The 21,814-nt window shown below is 34.8% G+C and overlaps 1 protein-coding gene and 1 long non-coding RNA gene across 5 annotated transcripts in view; both read right to left on the bottom strand.

Annotated features, from left to right (window-relative positions):
- Positions 1 to 21,814, bottom strand: part of PEX1 (peroxisomal biogenesis factor 1) — a 66,487-nt gene that overhangs the window by 2,302 nt on the left and 42,371 nt on the right. For 3 of the 4 annotated variants that reach the window (XM_081288427.1, XM_081288425.1, XM_081288424.1), the window contains 12 exons: positions 21,324 to 21,494; positions 19,705 to 19,859; positions 16,379 to 16,568; positions 15,820 to 15,986; positions 13,975 to 14,109; positions 10,255 to 10,319; positions 6,637 to 6,779; positions 6,433 to 6,536; positions 5,443 to 5,619; positions 3,982 to 4,212; positions 1,372 to 1,569; positions 946 to 1,079 (listed from right to left, as the gene is read on the bottom strand). In XM_081288427.1, the coding sequence (XP_081144553.1) occupies positions 946 to 1,079; positions 1,372 to 1,569; positions 3,982 to 4,212; positions 5,443 to 5,619; positions 6,433 to 6,536; positions 6,637 to 6,779; positions 10,255 to 10,319; positions 13,975 to 14,109; positions 15,820 to 15,986; positions 16,379 to 16,568; positions 19,705 to 19,859; positions 21,324 to 21,494 (1,870 nt within the window). Of the gene's footprint in view, positions 1 to 945; positions 1,080 to 1,371; positions 1,570 to 3,981; positions 4,213 to 5,442; positions 5,620 to 6,358; positions 6,537 to 6,636; positions 6,780 to 10,254; positions 10,320 to 13,974; positions 14,110 to 15,819; positions 15,987 to 16,378; positions 16,569 to 19,704; positions 19,860 to 21,323; positions 21,495 to 21,814 lie in introns of those variants that run through there. The other variant, XM_081288426.1, reaches the window with a different exon arrangement.
- On the bottom strand, positions 10,328 to 13,567 carry LOC308645987. The gene is made up of 3 exons (XR_014021290.1): positions 12,353 to 13,567; positions 10,589 to 11,601; positions 10,328 to 10,544 (listed from the first exon to the last, which is right to left on the bottom strand). It is a non-coding gene; the product is annotated as an uncharacterized lncRNA (long non-coding RNA).

Below are 21,814 nucleotides of genomic sequence, written 5' to 3'. Positions count from 1 at the left end.
CTGAGTATGTGACTCAGTAATCGAGTGTCCCCGAGTTCAATCCCCACTATCAAAAAAAAAGAATGGTTACCAGTCTCAGCCTCAAAGGTGGACAAAGAATCAATTACAAGAAGGCTATAAATCCCATGTACTAAATATGATCAACAAATGAAAAAATGTGAATGTGCTGTTCTTTGTTTTTTTGTACTAGAGATTGAACCCGGGGCCATTTAACCACTGAGCCACATCTCTACCCCTTTTTATTTTGAGACAGGGTCTTGCTAAGTTGCTCAGGGACTCAGTAAGTTTCAAACTTGCAATCCTCTTGCCTTATCCTCCTGAGTTGGTGGGATTACAATTGAGTGCCACTGTACCCAGCAAATGTTTTTGATATTAAAAAATAAAATTATCTTGAAAGTGAGGTGTATTTTTTCACAAATCTTACCATATAATTAGAATCATTTACAGCTTTTAATTTTTCTCCTTGTTTCTTCAAACTTTCTAAAACTGAATCAGTTCATTGTAAGTACCCACCCACTTCTTCTTCTTCAGTGCTGGGCATCAAACTCAGGGATTCAGGAATGCTAGGTGAGCACTTTACCACATCCCCAGCCCTATTTTGTATTTTTTTTAAAATTTAGAGACAGGGTCTCATTGAGTTCCTAAGCACCTTTTGAACTTTCGATCCTCCTGACTCATCCTCCCAAGTCACTGGGATTACAGGTATGCACCACTGCGCCTGGCTCCAGCCTTTTTTATTTTTAAGATAGGGTTTTGCTAAGTTGCCCAGGCTGGCTTCAAACCTGCAATCTCCTCCTTTTTCAGTCTTCTGAATAGCTGGGATTAAAAGTTGAATTAGCCTTTAAATATTCAAAAATATTATTTTTGGTTTTAAACAAGAACTTTAAGTGAATAATGATGTCACCTATGATAATATCTATACTTAAATCAGAATCTGTTACTTACAGCTCAGCAAAATTCTTCCAATCATCTTCACTAATGGATGGTCTTGTGTGACCAAGAGCAGTCATTAAATGTGACTGACTGATAGCTAATAAACAGGTTTTGATTGGTCCTGGCTGGTTAAGAGATTCATCCTCCTTCAATAAAGAACAAATTAACAAAAAATTAACTTAGGGACATGATGAAAAAAGTTAACAATCCCATCATTCTTCTTGTCAGATTTTTCAGGCGATCACACATTCTCTTTCCTATAACTAAAAATTATTTGAAAGCAAGGAAGAACATAGCCATTTGACTGAGTCAATGCATTTCAGTACCTTGTTTATAAATATAGCTCATTTATAAGTCAAAGAAATGTGTATCAAAAAAGGAAAACAAATTCTTAAAAAATTTCAACAATTTTAATGAGGGGAGGAAAAAAAGCCATACTCCACTTTGGCTCCGGTATCTGCCTTTGATGATACTGATATCTGCCCTCAACTGATCTCTTTGTTCTTGTGTGAGTTCTGGGTAACCTTCCTGTGAAGCTGTTCTAATCACTGGTGGTTGTGAAAACAATTGATCTTTCCCAAGAAGTCCAGGCAAATCCTGAGTCATGGAGCTTGGTGCAGAGAGACACTGTGAGCTCTGTATGTTAGGAAGAGTAATGAAAGAAGAGAGGGAGAAAAACAAAATAAAACTATGTGTTTATCAAACAAAAAATTAAACATTTTAAGCAATAAACCATAACAGCGATGACATTTACCTTGTTTTTACTTTGGTTACTAGGGATTAAGGCCAAGGGCACTCTACCACTGATTTATGTCCCCAGTCCTTTTCATTTTTCAATTTGAGACAAAGTGTTACTTTGTTGTTAAGAGTCTCCTCAAGTTGCTAAGGCTAGCTTCAAACTTGTAGTCCTCCTGCCTTAGTCTCCTGAGTCGCTGGGATTACAATGCATGTGTCTCTGTGCCCTGGCTAAGTATACCTTTTAATTCACTGAAATTAAGCAAATATAAAAGATATTGGTATTCTAAATATCTATATTATAGAACTACCACAGACTGGAAACTACCATACATAGGGGTTTGGTTTTTTAAGTGCTTTGCTATTTAAAGGCACCATTAATGACCAAGGACAGATTTCAATATGCCTTTCTCTTCCTTTTTGGCAAAGAGAGTTATACAAAGGTTCTGGGGCATTTCGAGGTAGAAGTTAAGAACCAGAGAACAGAATTAAGGACTATAATTAAAATAATACCTTACTAATCGTGGGAATAAAAACTTTCATATTTTTAGAAATCTGAATTAATAAAATGTACAAAAAATGTAACTAAATATATGTAAAAATGTTGTAAAGCAAAAAGCTTACCACTATTAATTTTGGGGGGGATATCCATTCAGTGCTATTTTGATTAAGTAGAAAAACAATGATATTGCTTACATTTAATTTAAATACTTTGTTGATAGATTATATTATTTCATTGTTTATATTTTATTTTCCATGAAAAAAATTACAAATAAATAACATTTTGTTGTCAAGAATTTTTGACATTATTATATCGAATTTTTCATTATCCTCAACTATTCTATAATAATAAAATTTAGGTTTACTATAAAATGATTTAGCTAAGTAGAAAGGTTTTAAAACCAGCAGGGAAGAGAGGTATGTAACCTACTATTTTGATGGAGTAAAAGGAAAAGAACACCTGGACTTATTAAAAGGCCAGGGCCCACTGATTTATCAACATAGACTGGCTATCCCATTTTAGTTCCCCTCCTGGCTGGTTTAGGAAGTCCTTCAGCCATCAAATAGATATAGATTTAGGAAAACTAGAAAGGCCAATCTCCAAACTAAAGGTTTCACTAGAGTCTCTGACAGAAATAGTCTTACAAAACAGATGAGGTCTAGATGGTCTCTTTCTGAAATAAGGAGGGCTTTGTATGGCTCCAGGAGAAACTTGTTTCTATGCAAACCATTCTGGGATAATAAAGAACAATTTTGCGCTTGTGAGAAACAGGTTAAAGGAAAGAGATGAAGCATTAGAAACTTCAAGCAATTGGTTCCAAAACCTGTTCTCATGGTCCCCTTGTCCACCATCATTTCAGCCATAGTTGGGCCCCTAGTCCTTCTCCTGATTGGTATTACTGTAGGACCCTGCCTCTTAAAAACCTTCCTAAACCATATACAAAAAAAATGTAGGTGAGGTCAGACTTACGGTCTTGCGAGCCCAGTATAGTCCCTTAGACACAGAAGGAAGGAAAACAAACAAACAAAAAAACTGAGGCCTAATGATGTGCAAGACTGACATCAAACCTACTAAAACCAGTGGGGAATGTGATAGTAGGAGCAAATGTGACTCCATTTTGGTTTATGACTTCATCCTGTAAAACAACCATGCCAAGAGTCATGAATGGGGCAAGATGTTCTTTTCCTTTTGCTATAGAAACCTTTAAGAACACAGAACTACCTAATGGGGCACTGTTTCTATAACTAGGGTAACAGGACTCTGTTTCTGTAACTGGGGTGACTGGGATAACTGTGATTGGTTAGGCTTCCCTCCGCTTGACTGCACTGTCCTGTTTCTGTAACCTGGCTTGCTTGCATTGGCTAGACCCCTTGAACATCCCTTTTGCGGTTTTCAGGCTTATAAAGAGTGCCCTTGCAATTGTTTGGGGCTGATCAGGGGAACAGCCTTATGTTCTGGTCAGCCACCACCGGTGTGCTTTAATAAAGGCTTGATTCAATTATACGTGAGTGGTCTGAAAGTCAGTTTATGAAACCCTGGGACAAAGCTTTAACTATAACAATTGAAAGAAATGAAAAGATAACCACAACTACCCACTTCTTTTGTTCCCCTTGCTTGCAGGCCTGTTTTAAAGTTCTTAAAAAGAAATTAAAATTACCAACTAGCTTAATTAAAAAGATAAGACTTTTTACTGAAGAACCATCAACCAGAAAGAATATGTGGGGCTGGTTAGGAGATAAATCACCATTCAACTTTACACCAATATACAATTTCACATTTCATAACTACGTAAGAATGATCACGCAGTATACCAGATCAGAGGAGGTTCCATTGCCAAGTTCTGATTCATAAGAGCTTCCAAAATAGAGCCGGTACATATTGAATTTTGATTCATCTGGAAGGATCTCAGACATTTCTAGAGAAACAAGGGACTGATCTAAGCCACATTCTCCATCTCCAGCTGAGTCATCAGAGCCACTACTGTGGTTAAGAAAGACCATTGACGACAGACTTAAGTCACTATCTGAACTAGAACGACCATCCTAAAATACACAAAAGGAGAACCAGTTGTAAGATCTAAATAATTCACAACTCAGAAATAAATAACAACAGACACCATTCCAACACAGCAATCCAAGAGACTTTAGGCATTTTCTAACCAGCTCAATTCTCTAAGGGTTGTGAAGCACACAGTAAAATTTTAAATATTAAAATAAGGAAAGACAAGATACAATGCATGAATAACTTGCCAACTTCCCCACAAAAAAGTCTGTAACAAAGCTAGGACTCAGACCTCTGGCCTTTATTTTTATGTCTCTGCCTTTCCACACATTTTTCTACTCCATGATGATGAAATAACCCTGCTACAGAGTGCTTTCCAAATACACACTTTTTTGTTGTTGTTAGGGAGGATAAAAAACAAAACAAAACTTCAAAAGTTTGTCAAAATAAACAGCAAAACTTGATTTGGGAACTTTGGGGCCTGAAAAAAAAATCTCCAACAAAATGTGGAGGAAAGGAATATACAGAAAAACTTTCCTAGAAAATATACGGTGAAGTCTTTGATGTAGCAAATTATCAACTGCGATAATTGAAATCAAAATCAGCCTTAGAGTAAAGGCTGTTTCTAGAATTGGGATATAGAAAGTACAAGAAAATAAAGAACATCTTGTGTCTGAAAGTAAGGACATGATCAAAGAATGATGAGTACATATCATAAGGGCACAAATGTTATTTAAAAGAGGCTCCTATTGGCTGGACTGGAACAATTATCTTTGAACTAAAAATAACTTAATTATTTTTTTTTAATTTATTTTTTAGTTGTAGTTGGACACACTAACTTTATTTTATTTTTATGTGGTGCTGAGGATCGAACCCAGGGCCTCACACGTGCTAGGTGAGCATTCTACCACTGAGCCACAAAGTCCAACTTTAATTATTTCTTAAAAAATTAAAGTAAAAAACAACTAAAAACCTGAATTATTTTTGTTTATATTAATTCATGACATCCCAATTTAAACAACATATTTATAAACATCTGCATATTTCTACCAATATTAAAATAATGTTAAAGAAACAGATATCAAATTCTTCATAATTATAAATATCTGCAAAACCTTTATTCCAAATATGGAACATCCAACTTAAAGGTAAAAAATTTCTACATAGTTGTACTGAAGTTACTAAAAATGGTATTTTTCAAGATTGAAAATTTAACATTGAATTGCTGTTTCTCCCATAAAATGTCAGAATGATCTACTCAAATAACTTACCTGGAGTCCACTAGAGAGCAGCCTTCCATGTAAGGCCTCCAACTGGGCATTATAAAGTAAAGCTTTGAGATCAGCTCCAGTAAAGGAGTCGGTCAGTGATGCCACATGCTGAAGGTCCACATCATCTGCCAGAGGCAGAGAGTCACTGAGAACATTTAAAATTTCGAGACGTGACACCTGAAGGGAGAAAAACTAATTAACAAATAAAAAAGAAAATTAAATATTATCTTAAGTTGTATTTTATAACTTTTTAGTGAATTAACTTTGCATATCTAACAAGCTTTACAATTAAGTTGAGCAAGGTACTACAAGTCTACTACTTATATTCCTTGGAGCTTCCCCCTAACAGAAGGGACACAGATAGGAAAATGAATAAAATCAACATTCTCAGATATTCAGTATAAATAATTTCTTACTGAGACTGTGGTTATTTTCTAAATTTGGGCAAATGTGCCAATAAAAGAAACTTATAATAATTTAAGTAACATGTGACATATATTCAGATATTTTATACCTCTGACTATACATTTGTCTACTTGTTCTTTCATTCAGTCACTAATTTCTAAATCTGAGAACTATAGCTGGCACAACACTGACTAGGAACACCTGAAAAATCACCTCTCTGTCATGAATTACATCCTTGCTTTCATATGTTTGATTCTGTTATCAGTTTTTTTAATAGGAAAATGGGATATGTGATTGTTGAACACAGAGAATGTGGACAGTTAAGACTTCAGATTTCTTGCCTTTTTCCAGCTGGTTACCACTAAGAATTACAAAAAGTTTTCAGACTTAGATGGAAATGGCTGGGCCAGAGAGTCTTTGCATCTCACTCAGAATCTTTTTATGCTTTGGGCAAATAGTGACTAAAACCTTTGCCTAAGAGAGCTGGTCTTCTAAGGACAATTGCTATTACCTGGCAGAAGTAAAGTTCACAAGGAAAGAGTGAAGCATTTGTTGGGTTTTGGACTCTAAATATGAAATTGTCACCTGATCAGGAGGAGGACAGTATACACATTTATCTAGTCGACCAGGCCTAAGCAGGGCAGGGTCAATCAAGTCAGGGCGACTAGTAGCGGCCAACACATAAACACCTGAGGGAGAAAAAACAAGGTTTTTTTTGTTTTTATTTTTTTTACTAACACCTGATAAAATTTTGTTATAACAGTGTACTTTTGTATTTATAATGGTTACCCTGTAAGCCTTCTACTCCATCCAACTGAGTCAGCAACTGGTTAACGACTCGGTCTGTAACTCCTGTATTGTCATGACCTCTTCGAGGAGCAATGGATTCAAATTCATCAAAGAAAAGAATGCAGGGCTTTGCAGCCTGTGCTCTACAAAAAAACAAAAACAAAACAAAACAAAACAAAAAACACTGAATATGTGAACAGGGCTTCAGAGTTCCCAAACTAATTAGGTAAATAGATGAATATATAAGTTTATACATGCATGCATATATTTATTTTAATTTCACAATAAACCCTTAAAGAAGGCAGTCATATGTAATTATCCTCATTTTCAGTAAACTGGGTAATAAGAGAGGTCAAAGTCTTTGTCTAAGACCATGCCTTCTAGACAAGAGACTAAAACTCCAAGTCTTAGTCTATAAATAAAATACTTCTTTGATTTTTCAATCTGCTTATTTTACTTCTTTTGTGAAGTTCAACTCATTTCTTTTGTCCATTCAGAAGTTGGCAAATTCATTATTTTCATATTATTTTGTAAGGGATCTCTGAAAAGTGTTTTTTACTTTTCTTTTTCTAATCTGAACTTTAATTTTTTCTTTGGTCCTGGAGATTGAACCCAGGGCCTCTTACACTCTAAGCATGGCTCTACTACTGAGCTGCATCCCTAATCCCTGATTCTTAATTTTATTAACTAATTCAAAAGAAGAGAACGTTAATTCCATTCTCTAGCAACAGGTGGACTAGAATGTTTAGAGATTAGTCCCCAATATAAAAATGCATGTCTTGATGACTGAAAAAAACAAAAGATACTTCATTAAATAAATGACAACATTTTCTGGGGTTAAAAACACCCTGGAGGGCTGGGGCTGTAGTTCAGTAGCAAAGCGCTTGTCTAGCATGTGTGAGGCACTGGGTTCGATCCTCGGTACCACACAAAAACAAATAAAATAAAGGCCTGTTGTCCATACACCACTACCAAAAATAAAAACAAACAAACAAAACACCCTGGAATATCTGTTCCTAAAATGTTTGGCAAAATTCTCCTGGAACACTAACACTTAAAGATTTTAAAACTAGAGACTCATTTTTTTCTAGTTAAAGGACTATTGAGATTTTGTTTCTTCTTTGCTCAATTTTAGTCAAATGAATTTTCATCTATGTTACCTAAATTTTCAACTATATTAGCATAGAGTTTTTCATGACATTCCTTTATTCTCTTTTCCATTTCGGGTATATTCTAGTCACATCTCTCCTTTTAGCCTTAATACTGTTTACTCACAGTTCCTTTCCTTCCTCTCAATTAAACTTGCTTGAGATCCATTAATTTTTTAAAATAACCTGGCTTGGTGAACCTGTCAACTGAATTGTTTTCTAGTTCATGAAATTTTGTTCTGTCTTTATTATTCCCTTTTATCTGCCTTTTTTTAAACTTAAATTTGTTTATCTTTTTTCTCTATTTATACCTATAATTTTCCCAATTTCTTGAGACAGATACATAAGTGATTAACTTGCAACCTTTTTTTCTTTTCTAAATTCTTAATGCTACAAATTTACCTTGAAATTAGTTTTATAACATTTCACATTTTAAACTGGCATTATTTTCACCATCATTTGGATATTAAGTATCCACATTGTAATTTTTTCCTTAACCTATGATTTAGAATAGATAATTTTTAAAAAAATAAATGTATGAGAGATTGATCTTTTATTACTTATTTTAACTCAACTATATTTTCAGAATAGTCTACATGATACTGTTCTTCTGAAACCTACTGCAATTGCTACATGTATGGTTTCATATATGATCAATTTTTAAAAATGTTCAATTGGGCTTGAAAAGAAGGCATATTTTCTACTTGTTGAGTGCATGTTCTAAATATACTGATCAATTTTTGACTAGGTTGTTCAAATCTCTTCACTTTTACTGCTCTATTTGCTTCAATCCAATAATTATTGAGAACTGTGTTAAAATCTATTACTATGAAGGTGAATTTGTCAATTTCTCCTCAATCAATTTTTACTTCAAATATTTTGAAGCTCTATTTATTATTGGGTACAATTTTAGAATTAAAATGTCTTCTTGGTAAAGTGAATTTTTATCAAGAAGTAGTGACTATCTTTATCTCTAATAATGCTTTTTCCTGATAATGTTTTATTTCTTAAACTGGGTAGTGGATATGTAAATATCCATTTTATTATTATTTTATAAACTACATATGTATTCTATATATATCCTCTTTGATTTTTAAAAAAATTGTTCTAATTAGTTATACATGACACTAGAATGCATTTTGACACATCATACATAAATGGAGTATAAGTTCTCATTCTTCTGGTTGTATATGATATAAAACTATACAGGTTGTGTTATATATATCCTTTTTTAAAAAAATCTTTTTTTTAGTTATAGATGAACACAATATCTTTATTTATTTACTTTTCTATGTGGTGCTGAGGATCAAACCCAGTGCCTCATGTGTGTGAGGCTAGTGCTCAATCGATGAGGTACAACCCCAGTCCATATATATCCTCTTAATTGCATACTTTAAAATAAAATTTAAATACTTAATAAATTTTAAATACTTTAAAATGAAATTTTTAGAAGAATGGAACAGACTTATTAATTTGAAATCTTCATAACTGTATCTTATATGTATAATTATTTTTATCCTTAAATATTATGTTCTGTATTTATATGCATTTTATGCAAATTCAGTAATAGTTATTTTATTTTAATTAAATTGGTCATATGGAATCTTGATTTATAAGAGACAAATTAGAATTGGAAAAATAATTTGGCTGGACACAATGACACATGCCTGTAATCTCCTGTAATCTCAGTGGCTTGGGAGGCTAAGCCAGTAAGATCTCGAGTTCAAAGCCAGCCTCAGCAACTTAGTGAAACCCCGTCTCTAAATAAAATTCAAAAAAAGAGAAGGGTATATGGCTCAGTGGTTAAACACCCCTGAGTTCAATCCCTGGTACCAAAAAATAATAATAATAATAATTTGGACCTTAAAAAATAAAGAGATAAATCAGGAATAATTGTTTCATGTAAGAATTTTCTCTGAAACTTCTTTTATTTATATATATATATATATATATATATATATATATATATATATATCTACTTATGATTCCATGTTTAGGAATATTTCTTTTTTAAAAATATTTGTAGTTGTAGATGGACATAATAACTTTATTTTATTTATTATGTGGTGCTGAGATTTGAACCTAGTGCCTCATACTTGCCAGGCAAGTGCTCTATCATTGGGATACAACCCTGGCTTGAAATATTTCTATTATAAAACCAAATAATCTATAACATTTAATATTGAAAATGTTTCATATTTTAATAGCATTTTTGGTGAAACAGAATATTAGTCCTTTAGTTTATTAATGATTTCCATAAATCATATGTTTCAAACAGTATTTCTCAAAAAACAATGGATATAGCTCAGTGGTACAGTGCTTATCTATTGTATGTGAGCACTGGGTTTGATTATCAGTACTGCAAAAAACAAACAACACCACAAAACCAAAGCAAAAAGTGAGACCAACAAGCATTGACTAATAAATAATAATGCAGTCAGTTATTTTAAAACATTCATAGGGAACTGACCTAATAAAAATATCCCGAACAGCTTGTTCACTTGCTCCAATATATTTGCTGAGTAACTCTGGTCCCTATTAGGTAAAATAAAATTAGAGGTGAGATAAAATTAAAAAACAAAACATAGTGTTGGTTTTAGACTAAATCTAAGTGAATCACAGAAAAATTTTAATATGATTAAATAGATATCTCAAACACATTTTAAAAATTGATGTTTGCTGGAATAATAATCACACCACAAGTTCTACACATGGGGTTTTCCTCTGCTTCGAACATTCTCACAGTCTCATGACCTATAGCTTTTTTTTTTTTATACTGGGGATTGAACCCAGGGGTACTTAACCACTAAGCCACATCCCCAGTCCTTTTAATTTATTGAGACAAGGTCTCATTAAGTTGTTTAGGGCCTTGGTAATTTGCTGAGGCTGGCTTTCAAATGTGATCCTTTTGCCTCAACCTCTTGAGTCCCTGGGATTACAGGTGTGTACCACTATGCCTAGCAACCTACAGCTTTATATCATTTAAAGCTTGTCAAAGTGCCACCTCTCCTGAAAAATCCTGCCTGAAAATATCATCTGTGACCCAATCCAGTTACTTTATGTCTCCTTACCCTGTTTTTCTTCCTAAATAGTACTTACCTTCACCTGGCAGTAAGTTTTACATTTGATGGGTATATCTGCTTATTGTCTCTTTCCACTAGTAGAATGTAAGATCCAAAAAGAAAGTTCTGTTCATGGCTGAATTTCAGGTCCCAAAATAGTGGCTGCCATAGAAGTACTACATAATGATTTGTTTAGTGAAGTAACGAATGGTTTTTAAAAGTTCCATCTATCTCAAATCTTTGGAGATTCCAAAAAATATGTAGACATAATTTACTTTAGTTAGCAATCAATTACTGAAACAAAATTATCTGTATAGTAGTTCAAGAATATACCACCTTTCCTAAAAGTCAACTGAAAAACTTTAAAACAAATTTCACTATGTAAAGTAAAAATCAATAATGAGTATAATAATCTTTCCTTAAATTAGGATCTCTCAAAACAGAAAGATACTGATACAATCAGAAAACTACAGGATTAAAGGATGGAACAAGAAATAACTTAAGGCAAAATATTTGAAACAAGGCAACAATTTCTCCAGTGAAAAATCACTATCTCCAAAAGACCAAATACTGATCAGGGAAGTGGCCAAAATAAAGAATTTATAATACTCAGCAATCTACACATCTGATACTATATAAACATTTAACTATACTTCTTTATACAATCAGAAAACTACAGGATTAAAGGATGGAACAAGAAATAACTTAAGGCAAAATATTTGAAACAAGGCAACATGCTTGTGTCAGTTAAAGACCTCTGTCTTTACTGCCACATCGATGTTCATAGCAGCACAATTCACAATTGCCAGACTGTGGAATCAACCCAGATGCCCTTCAATAGATGAATGGATAAAAAAAATGTGGCATTTATACACCATGGAGTCTTACGCAGCACTAAAAAATGACAAAATCACGGAATTTGCAGGGAAATGGATGGCACTAGAGCAGATTATTCTTAGTGAAGCTAGCCAATCCCTAAAAAACAAATACCAAATGTCTTCTTTGATATAATGAGAGCAACTAAGAACAGAACAGGGAGGAAGAGCAGGAAGAAAAGTTTAACATTAAACAGAGACATGAGATGGGAGGGAAAGGGAAAAAAAAAGGGAAATCACATGGAAATGGAGGGAGACCCTCATTGTTTTACAAAATTATATATAAGAGGTTATGAGGGGAATGGGATAACAAACATGGAGGGAAATGAATTACAGTAGATGGGGTAGAGAGAGAAGATGGGAGGGGAGGGGAGGGGGGATAGTAGAGGATAGGAAAGGTAGCAGAATACAACAGTCACTAATATGGCAGTATGTAAAAATGTGATGTGTAACCGACGTGATTCTGCAACCTGTATTTGGGGTAAAAATGGGAGTTCATAACACACTTGATTCTAATGTATGAAATATGATTTGTCAAGAGCTTTGTAATGTTGTGAACATCCAATAAAAAAAAAATTAAAAAAAATTAAAAATAAATAAATAAAAATAAATTAAAAAAAAAAAAAAAGACCTCTGTCTTTGATGTGTGCCTCCTAGGATCCACACTGACCTACACAGAGAGGAAAAACTTCCTCCTGAAAACTCTCCACTGGGAATTCAGTCCAAAGTATGATTTTATGATTTTATTAAGGGGATAAGGTGTCCTTCCTAATGGAAAAACTCAATATTCACCAATCTAGAAAATTATATACCTAAAACAACAACAACAACAACAAAAGCACATTCTAGTGACAATTATAAAAAGAAGAGTATGGTCATGGTTATGTCAGAATCCAGAGAAAGATAAGAAAATTAAAGTTTTAGTGTTTCTCCATCAGGCCAGGGTGCCATGTACCCAGTTCACAAAAAATCATAATACAAGAGGGTAGGCAAAACCCAATCACATATGGCTTTCAGATTATAAATCAACCTCAAATAAAGCTCAGCCTTTTTCTTTTTAAAAATTTTTTATTTAGAGATATGGTCTCACTAAGTTGCTTAAGCCCTGCAAAGTTGCTGAGGCTGGTTTTGAACTTGGGATCCTCCTGCCTCAGCCTCCTGAGTTGCTGGGAGGCACCACTGTGCCCAGCTCAGAATCTAGTCTTAAAGATTTTCTTCCTTTCAGTATAGTCTGCTTTTACCTGAATATTTATGTAGAATTCTATTGAAAATGCACAAAAATTTGCCATAAACAAGGAAGTGAGAAATCATACAAGAGATATGGCTTATTACTTAATTCTTACAGCTTTAACTAATAAAAGGATCACTGCTCCCAAATAGCTTTCCAAATATGAGACTAACCCAGTCAAGAAACATAAATGGTGTTGGCGAGAATAGAGAATTAGGAAACCCCACACATTGTTGGTGGGGATAGAAAATGGTGCTATTACTGTGAAAAATAGTTTGGAGGTTCCTCAAGAAGTTAAACATGGAATTACCCAACAATTCCACTATCATTATATACTCGAGTGAAATAAAAACATGTTAACATAAATTTGTAACATGGACAGAAATTTGTACATGGATATGTACAGCACCATTATTTGTAGCAGCCAAATATTTAACAATGATGATGATAGATAAACCAAGTGGGGTACAGGTATGCATGGCATTATTATTCAGTTATAAAAAGGAATAAAGTAGTAATACATGCTGCAACTTGGATGAAACATGAAACCATTGCACAAAGCAAAAGAAGTTAGAAAAGGTCACATATTGCTAGAATCCCTTCATATGAAATATACAGAGTAGGGGCTGGGGATGTGGCTCAAGCAGTAGCGCGCTCGCCTGGCATGCGTGTGGCCCGGGTTCGATCCTCAGCACCACATACCAACAAAGATGTTGTGTCCACCGAGACCTAAAAAATAAATATTAAAAATTCTCTCTCTCTCTCTCTCTCCTCTCTCACTCTCTCTTTAAAAAAAAAAAAAAAAAGAAATATACAGAGTAGGCAAATCCACATCCACAGAAAGCAGACTGATGGTTGCTAGGGAATGGGTAGAACAGAGAATGGGATGAAAAAATTTCAAACTATAGAGGTGGTGATTGCACAGCTTTGTGAATGCACTAAACGCCAATAAACTGTACACTTTAAAATAGTCAATTGTACTTAAGTTTTATCTCAATAAAGAAAAAGAAAAAATGCATACATACCTTGACACTAATAAAATTCATTCCACTCTCTCGTGCAACTACCCCAGCTAGTAAGGTTTTTCCTGTGCCAGGAGGACCATACAACAATATTCCTGTTCTCTGCCTTATGGGCAAGTTTGCAAATAATTCTGGGTACTGAAAAATACAAAAATATGACAAAGAGTCCAAATCTAAACGGAAACACAAAGCAGCAGCTAACAATCAACATACAGAAAAAAGTATTCAGATGGTGATAATTGCTGCCTTTCTTTATTAATAGCACAACATCAGAAAATAAAATTCCTACTAAAAATAATGAACTCAAAGAAGCTACTGCAGATTTTCCTGGCTGGACCAGAGGATATATCCTATATAAAATGCATACAACTGTGTCTGAACTTACTTCTGCTATTCCTATTTTTTTTTTTCCCAAACACTATAAAAGTACTACATTAAGAAAATGAAGACAAATCTTTTAACAAGTATACTATCTTCTACTTGTGTGTTCACAGTGCAAGTTATGACACCTGTGTGCTTGATTGAGAAAGAAAAGAAGTGACATAGAAGCACACGTAATGACCTTATATAGGAAAATCTCCTGAATGTGTCCAGGCTGAACAAATGATTGATGCTTCTCAAAAAGCAAACATCTTTTTCAAGTCGGTAAAACATCAGGATACTGTCTGCAATATCCTGGTCTCCTCGATTACATATGCCTCATTATTTCCACCTGTGGACAAAATTCCAACCTTATCTCCATTTGTATTCTAATCTACAAAAGGCCTCAGTCAGCAGTTACACATGTAGTCTCCATTTTCTGGGTATTAAGACCTGGTACCCAGGCTCAGCATATGGAGTCATGAAGCTCTGGCTAGTCCTTCCATGCCCATCTTCTCTCACACAGGCTTTATCCCAGAGTCATGTGCTGTACTCAATATGACCCAGGCCTCAAAAGTGACCAATTCCCAGGAGCTGCCATTCAGCTACATGTAACCCAAGGTCCTTACCCATTTCTTCATTCTTTGCATGGGTCCCTGACTCTTCCCTAGACTCTACTGTCTGATCTCCCCTTTTTTTTTGTGGGTACCAGAGATTGAACTCAGGGGCGCTCAACCACTGATCCACATCCCCAGCCCTATTTCATATTTTATTTAGAGACAGGGTCTCACTGAGTTGCTTAGTGCCTCACAGAGGCTGATGCTGGCTTTGAACTTGTGATCCTCCCATCTCGGCTTCCCATGCCGCTGGGATTACAGGCATGCACTCCCACATCCAGCTCAAAATCTTAAAATTTTTTTGTGTGGTACTGGGGATTGAACCCATAGCTTTGTACATGTGAGGCAGGCACTCTACCAACTGAGCTATATCCTCAGCCCGTCTGATCTCTTGAATAATAATCTACCTCTGTCCCCTTTATTCTGTCATCTACAAGCTTATGCTGCCTGCCAACTTTCCAGGACTGATCCCCAGAGTCTAGAAATCTGACTTACTCCACCAGCCCTGTAGATCTAAATGATTCTTTCACCCAGATCATATCTTTCTGTTTCTGTTCAAATCCCAGCAGACAGTTAACATTTTGCTTTAGTACAATCTGAATGATTCAAACAGAACTATGAAATTCACATCAAAATGCATTTATTGTAAATATCACCTAAGCTTTCCTTCTAAGTTTCTGATATGCAAAAAGTATATCAAATACTTAAAAAATTTGTTAAAGTACTAAAATGGTGCTGGGCATTTACTGCTAACTCGGTAAACACTTGTTCAATCAAATTAAGATTGGACAATCCAACATAAAAAGCTAAAGCCAATAATGATTCAGGGTTTCTTCTGGGAAAAGTATCTATTTTTCTTTTTTTAAAGTACCTTGGCTGGTAACTGGATAGTATCCATAAGTATCTGCCGAACTTCATGTAATCCACCAATCTTATCCCAGCCCAGGTCTTTTGGCTTATGCAAGTTGACATTTCGTAGAGATGCAGGAGTAAATCCTTTGAGAGCCTTTTCGAAGTCCGATGTTGTTAAAACTAATTCTGTTTAAAAATAAACAAAGCTTCTTTTAGTGTAATATTTCAATCTATGAATTTTTAAATTATGCCATTTTATTTTAGATGGAAATGCTAATTGTCTACTCAAATAATAGCTTATCCAAAGGCTAAAATTGAATATTTCTTTTTTTTAATTTTTAAAAAATATTTATTTTTTTATTTGTAGTTGACACAATACCTTTATTTATTTATTTATTTATTTTTATGTGGTAGTGAGGCTCAAACCCAGAACCTCACACATGCTAGGTGAGCCATCTACTGCTGAGCCACAACCCCAGCCCTAAAAAAGGAATATTTCTATTTCTTGCCTTACTTCAATTATGTTTCTCTACAACAGAAAGAAAACTCCAAATTCAGTTTTTAATAATAAAATGTACCTTCCCTGGTGGATATATGCTGATGACAGAGACAAGAATGTATGGCTCGGTCCACAAGCATTGTAAAATCTCTAGCCACAAACCCTTCAGTTTCTTTAGCTATGTGTTGCAAGTCAAGATCAGTGAACTTGTTTATATCATAGTCCAGTTTATTTTTTATTACATTATGTAAAATTTCAAGTCTTTGCTCCTAAAGAAAAAAACACAAAATTCAAATTACTAATTTTGTTCACCTGCACATTTTAGTAGTTATGCATTACTTTATAATGGGTATATGTTCCAAAAATGAAGTTTTATTATTATGTGAACATCACAGACTGTCCTTACACAAATGCATGTGGTACAGGCTACTACATACCTAGGCTATATGGTATATCCTATTGTTCTGCCAGATTTGTTCTGTCAAACTTTTCTTGACAAATTTGCTCTGGCAAATAATTTTTCATCAAAATCAGTTTAGGTAGTTTCCACAAATTCTTCAGTTGCTTCTCATCAGCACTCACAGACTCACCCCTTTAGTTTCATATACATAATGACCCTCAAATTGTTTTAAAAGAAAGAATATATTGTCATCTATCCTAACTGGCGACCTACGCTGGGTTCACAAATCTGGCTATTTCAATAACTTAAGAAAATGGCAAAGAAAGCATGCAAACACACAGAAGTACCTTTTCAAAATCCAGGGATGGCTCTGTGACCTTAGGGGTCTGTGGAAAGTGAGGGAGCCACTGGAATTCTTTATTCTTATATACGGGACACACAAGGGGAGGTTCCATGGAACATTCTATCCCAAAATGGGCAAAGGGGTCGGATTAAAAAGGAATGGGTGAGTGTAACTCAACCCAATAGGGTGACCCTACTACTGGTGCCATGCCTCATTATTTGAGCAGAAGTAAAGCCCAAGTTATTGCAGGGCACAAGAATTGTTCAGTATCTCTTGCTCAGGACTTAAAGGAGTGTTATTTCCAGAGCAGCTCCCGACACTGACCGTAAATGAAACAATGGTGAGGTCTAACCTTTTCTTTTAACATCACAAATAAACTCTTTGATTTGGCCATGATCATGGTGCTGAGAGGCATAAACTCTGGTGTCTGGTCTTTCATTCAGGTATTAGAAATCTCTCCTTATCTAATAGAGGCCCTTCTCAAGTTTTTGCTTAGCCTTTTTTTTTTTTTTTTAAAGAGAGAGCGAGAGAGGAGAGTGAGAGAGAGAGAGTGAGAGAGAATTTTTAATATTTATTTTTTAGTTCTTGGCAGACACAACATCTTTGTTGGTATGTGGTGCTGAGGATCGAACCCGGGCCGCACGCATGCCAGGCGAGCGTGCTACCGCTTGAGCCACATCCCCAGCCCTTTGCTTAGCCTTTTAATGAAGCAGATCCTTTAACAACTTCTGTTACTTTGTTCTTATTCATTATGATTGTAGAATAGGACATACAATAGGCATGACTAGTGAGCAATAATCATCACTGATTTTCCACCTTTACAGTCCTTAATCATTTTTGATTCTAAATCAGACTCTTGAACCTGGCCTCCTTCTGTCAATATTAGCAGTGAATTTTGTATGCTTAAGGGCCATGATGAACAAAACAAGAATGATAAAAAAAAGAAAATGGTACAATCAAGAGCTGTGGTAAACATGAGATGTATGAGGCATTACTACCTTACATTAAAGTTTTTTTCCAATAAGTAGAAGAAGTAGGTACACTTGAAAATGATTTAAAAAAAAAAAAACCAGCACAGTAAATACATAAACCAGTATCATAGTTGTTTATTATCACTGTACATAACTGTATGTATTATACTTTTATATGAGTGGCAGTAGACTTATATGCACCAGCATCACCACAAACACATGAATAATATGTTGTACTAGGATGTTACAATGGCTATAGCTATGAAATCATTAGGTAATAGGGATTTTTCGGCTCCATTATAATCCTATTGGACCACCATCATATATGTGGTCCATAACTGACTGAAATGCCTTTTATGTGAGGCATGATTACACATATTTGGAGAAAAATCAGGTTGACATAATTTAAAGTGACAGAAAACAGATTAATGGTTGCCTAGAAATGAAGTAGAGGATGAACAGATTACAAAAGGTTATGATTAAACTTGTAGGAGTGACAGACATATTTCTAACCTTAATTGTGGTGATGGCTGCATGATGTTTATATGTGTGTACATAAAACATATGCTCTCACACACAAACATACATACCTGTATATACATGTATATACATATGTTAAAACTGATTAAATTATTTGCTTCAAATATTCGAACTGGCTATACTTCAATTATACCACAGTAAAATTGTAAAAAAAAAAAAAAAAATTGTAGTTCCTTAAAAGTACTTTTTTTTGATTATTCCTATTAAATGTATTTCTAAAAACATGCCAACATTGCTATCATTCTGTTGCATTCAAAAACAGGTAAATACTTTGTTTGTCAACAAAGGGTCTAAATACTTAGGGTAGATACCTGGTAAGCATTGTAAACAAAAATTTAAAACATGCTTTTCAGTCCCAGAACATATTTCTTTCAGCTCAGTGGCACTAAAACCCTTGTGAGCATGAATTCCCAAAGAGAACCACAGACTATATGTGCTGGTGAAAAAAGTGCTTAATCATGGGGCTGGGGATGTGGCTCAAGCGGTAGCGCGCTCGCCTGGCATGCGTGCGGCCCGGGTTCGATCCTCAGCACTACATACAAACAAAGATGTTGTGTCCGCCGAGAACTAAAAAATAAATATTAAAAATTCTCTCTCTCTCTCTCTCTCTCTCTCTCCTCTCTCACTCTCTTAAAAAAAAAAGTGCTTAATCAAATTTTTAAAATACATCTATCTATCCACATTTCTCCTGTTCCATCTCATTCAGAAGAAATACTGTTTTCAGAAAAAGCCTCCTTCTTGGAAAGAACATGGTAACATTGCAGACAGTAATAAATTATAATTTGTGCACCCAGCACAACATATACCAATAATTGCTTTTAAATATCCTTATGATCACTTAGAAATATTAAGTTTAAAGCTATAAGCTAAAAAATATATAAAATAAAAAATGCCAGGAGCACTGGCACACTCCTGTAACTCCATCGGCTTGGAAGATCCAGTGTTTAGAATTCAGAAGAATCTCAAGTTCAAAGTCACCCTCACCAACTGTGAGGCGCTAAGCAACTCAGTGGGATCCTGTCTCTAAGTAAAATACAAAATAGGGATGAGGATGTGGCTTAGTGATTGAGTACCCCTGAGTTCAATCCCCAGTATAAAAAAAAATTATCTATAAAGAGGGGAATATTTCAATAATTTTATTGGTTTATTACCTGATTAGGAGGTTGAATGTGCAGGACACACTGAAATATGTGAATTCCTTGAGCAGAAACAAGTAAAGGATGCAGAGAATGTTGAAACTGGCTTGTGGCAATCAGTGCAACCAAACTTCCCATGGAAATAAATTCTTTGATCATGTCATTCAAAGCTAGAATTAAGCAATATATTGTGAAAGCTCAGGGGAAAAAAAAACTATTTAATAAACAACAACAACAAAACCCAACCAATCAACCAACAAAAAACTGTTCTGTTTGTTAACCAAAATACAGCTCATATTTCTATGATTTCCTGAATAATCTTTTTCCACTCACTGTCTTGCAAGGTTTGGTATGAGAAGGTCAGAATGAAAACCGACATTAATGATGTATATCTGAGTCCTGATTCAGAAATCTGAAGTACTCCATTAAACACTAGATTAACAGATCCAGTGTTTAGAATTCAGTGTAGGACTAGTTAACACTAGTTTAACAGTGCTACAGAATTCAAAATTTGAGATTAACATTTGTTATTATTAATCCAAGCCACTCTGGTTAAACTTTGTATCCATTTCAGCTCTCAAGAACCTTGAGGCAGCAAACCTAGCCTCACCTCCCCACCAGTTCTTTTCTTGCATTTTAACCTCTGACTGTTGCCATATTCCCCAACATTCCATGATTTCCTATACCTCTGTGCCTTTCCCTGTAACTATACATCCTTTGCTTCTTCATTAGCATGAAATTGGTTCATGTTAATTTCTACTCCTACAACAAAACTCAGCTCAGTTATTAACTCCTCCTAAGAGCCTTCCATGATAATAAGGAGTTACCTCACCTTACCCTCAATTTAGGTTATATGATCCTAAAGTACCCTGGCTATTTCTATATTTCTAGCTCAGTATATCCTACCACCTTCTCATTGGTCACCTTGGTTAATTACTTAATCTCTCTTAATTTCCACTTACTGATTTGTAAAACCAGAATATCTATATATATATAGTATACAAAGCAAGCCCTCTCCCAGAAAGGGCACTCAATACATGGTAGTCATCCTTATTAATATTCTATACTGAAACTGTCTGTTCACTGTTCTTTTTTTCTTGACTTTGAGAATACATACTTCACAAATGCATTCAAAAAATTTTGCCAGTTGGGCACAGCGGCGTGCTCCTGTAATCCCAGAAACTCAAAAGAGACTGAGACAGGAGGATCACGAGTTCAAAGACAGCCTCAGCAAAAAGCTAAACAACTAAATAACTCAGTGAGACCCTGTCTCTATAAATAAAATACAAAAAATAGGACTGAGGATGTGGCTCAATCGTCGAGTGCCCCTGAGTTCAATCCCTGGTACTCAAAAGAAAAAAAAAATTGCCAAATGAACAAAAACAAGAGTAAACCTATATAAATTAAACAGTTTCCAATAAGTAAAGGAGAATGAAAAGGCTCCAAAACACTAACCATGAAATGGTAGTATTTTCACATTGTTTTCTTCTACCATTTTTAAAAAATATAGAACAACTGCAGAATGCTCCCAGAGGCCTCAAAACCAACATATAACACACCATATATACTATTCTCTAAAGAGAATAGATTTACCATGAAGACTAAAACTGAAGACTGACAAAAGGATGTATTACCACGTGCAAGCCGATGGCTCTGCACCACATCAGGACTATGCTCGTGTTCAGGGGCAGCAGACAGTCCAGCAATGAGATCCAAGTCATCCAGCAAAACGACAGATGGCTGCCTCCACAGGGCCTCTGAGAAAGCTGCCTCTAGGGTTTTTTGTATGGTTTCAAGCCTTTTTCCTTAGTACAGAAGATAAGATTTCAATGTTATTTCAGGGCTAGAAAATTTCAGGTTATCTTTTCAAAAGCATTAGAAGAGTTCAATATTATTTAACTTTTCAATCCATGTTTTGTTAATACAACAATCATAAAACGTGTTAATTAACTACCTCTTAATTATTGGCATGGTACAATTAACAAATTCTCAAGAGATTCAGTAAACTGCCAAACTTTATAACAAAGAAAAACAATTAGCTATTTTTGTATGTATTTATTTACATCCAGTCTTACTTCACAGAGAATTTCAGATGGTTATGATAAAATAGTGAAATAAAAATAGG

Source organism: Spermophilus citellus, assembly GCF_964194105.1.
Source record: "Spermophilus citellus genome assembly, chromosome: 3".
NCBI lineage: Eukaryota > Metazoa > Chordata > Mammalia > Rodentia > Sciuridae > Spermophilus > Spermophilus citellus.
This window is presented reverse-complemented; position numbering and strand designations above follow the sequence as displayed.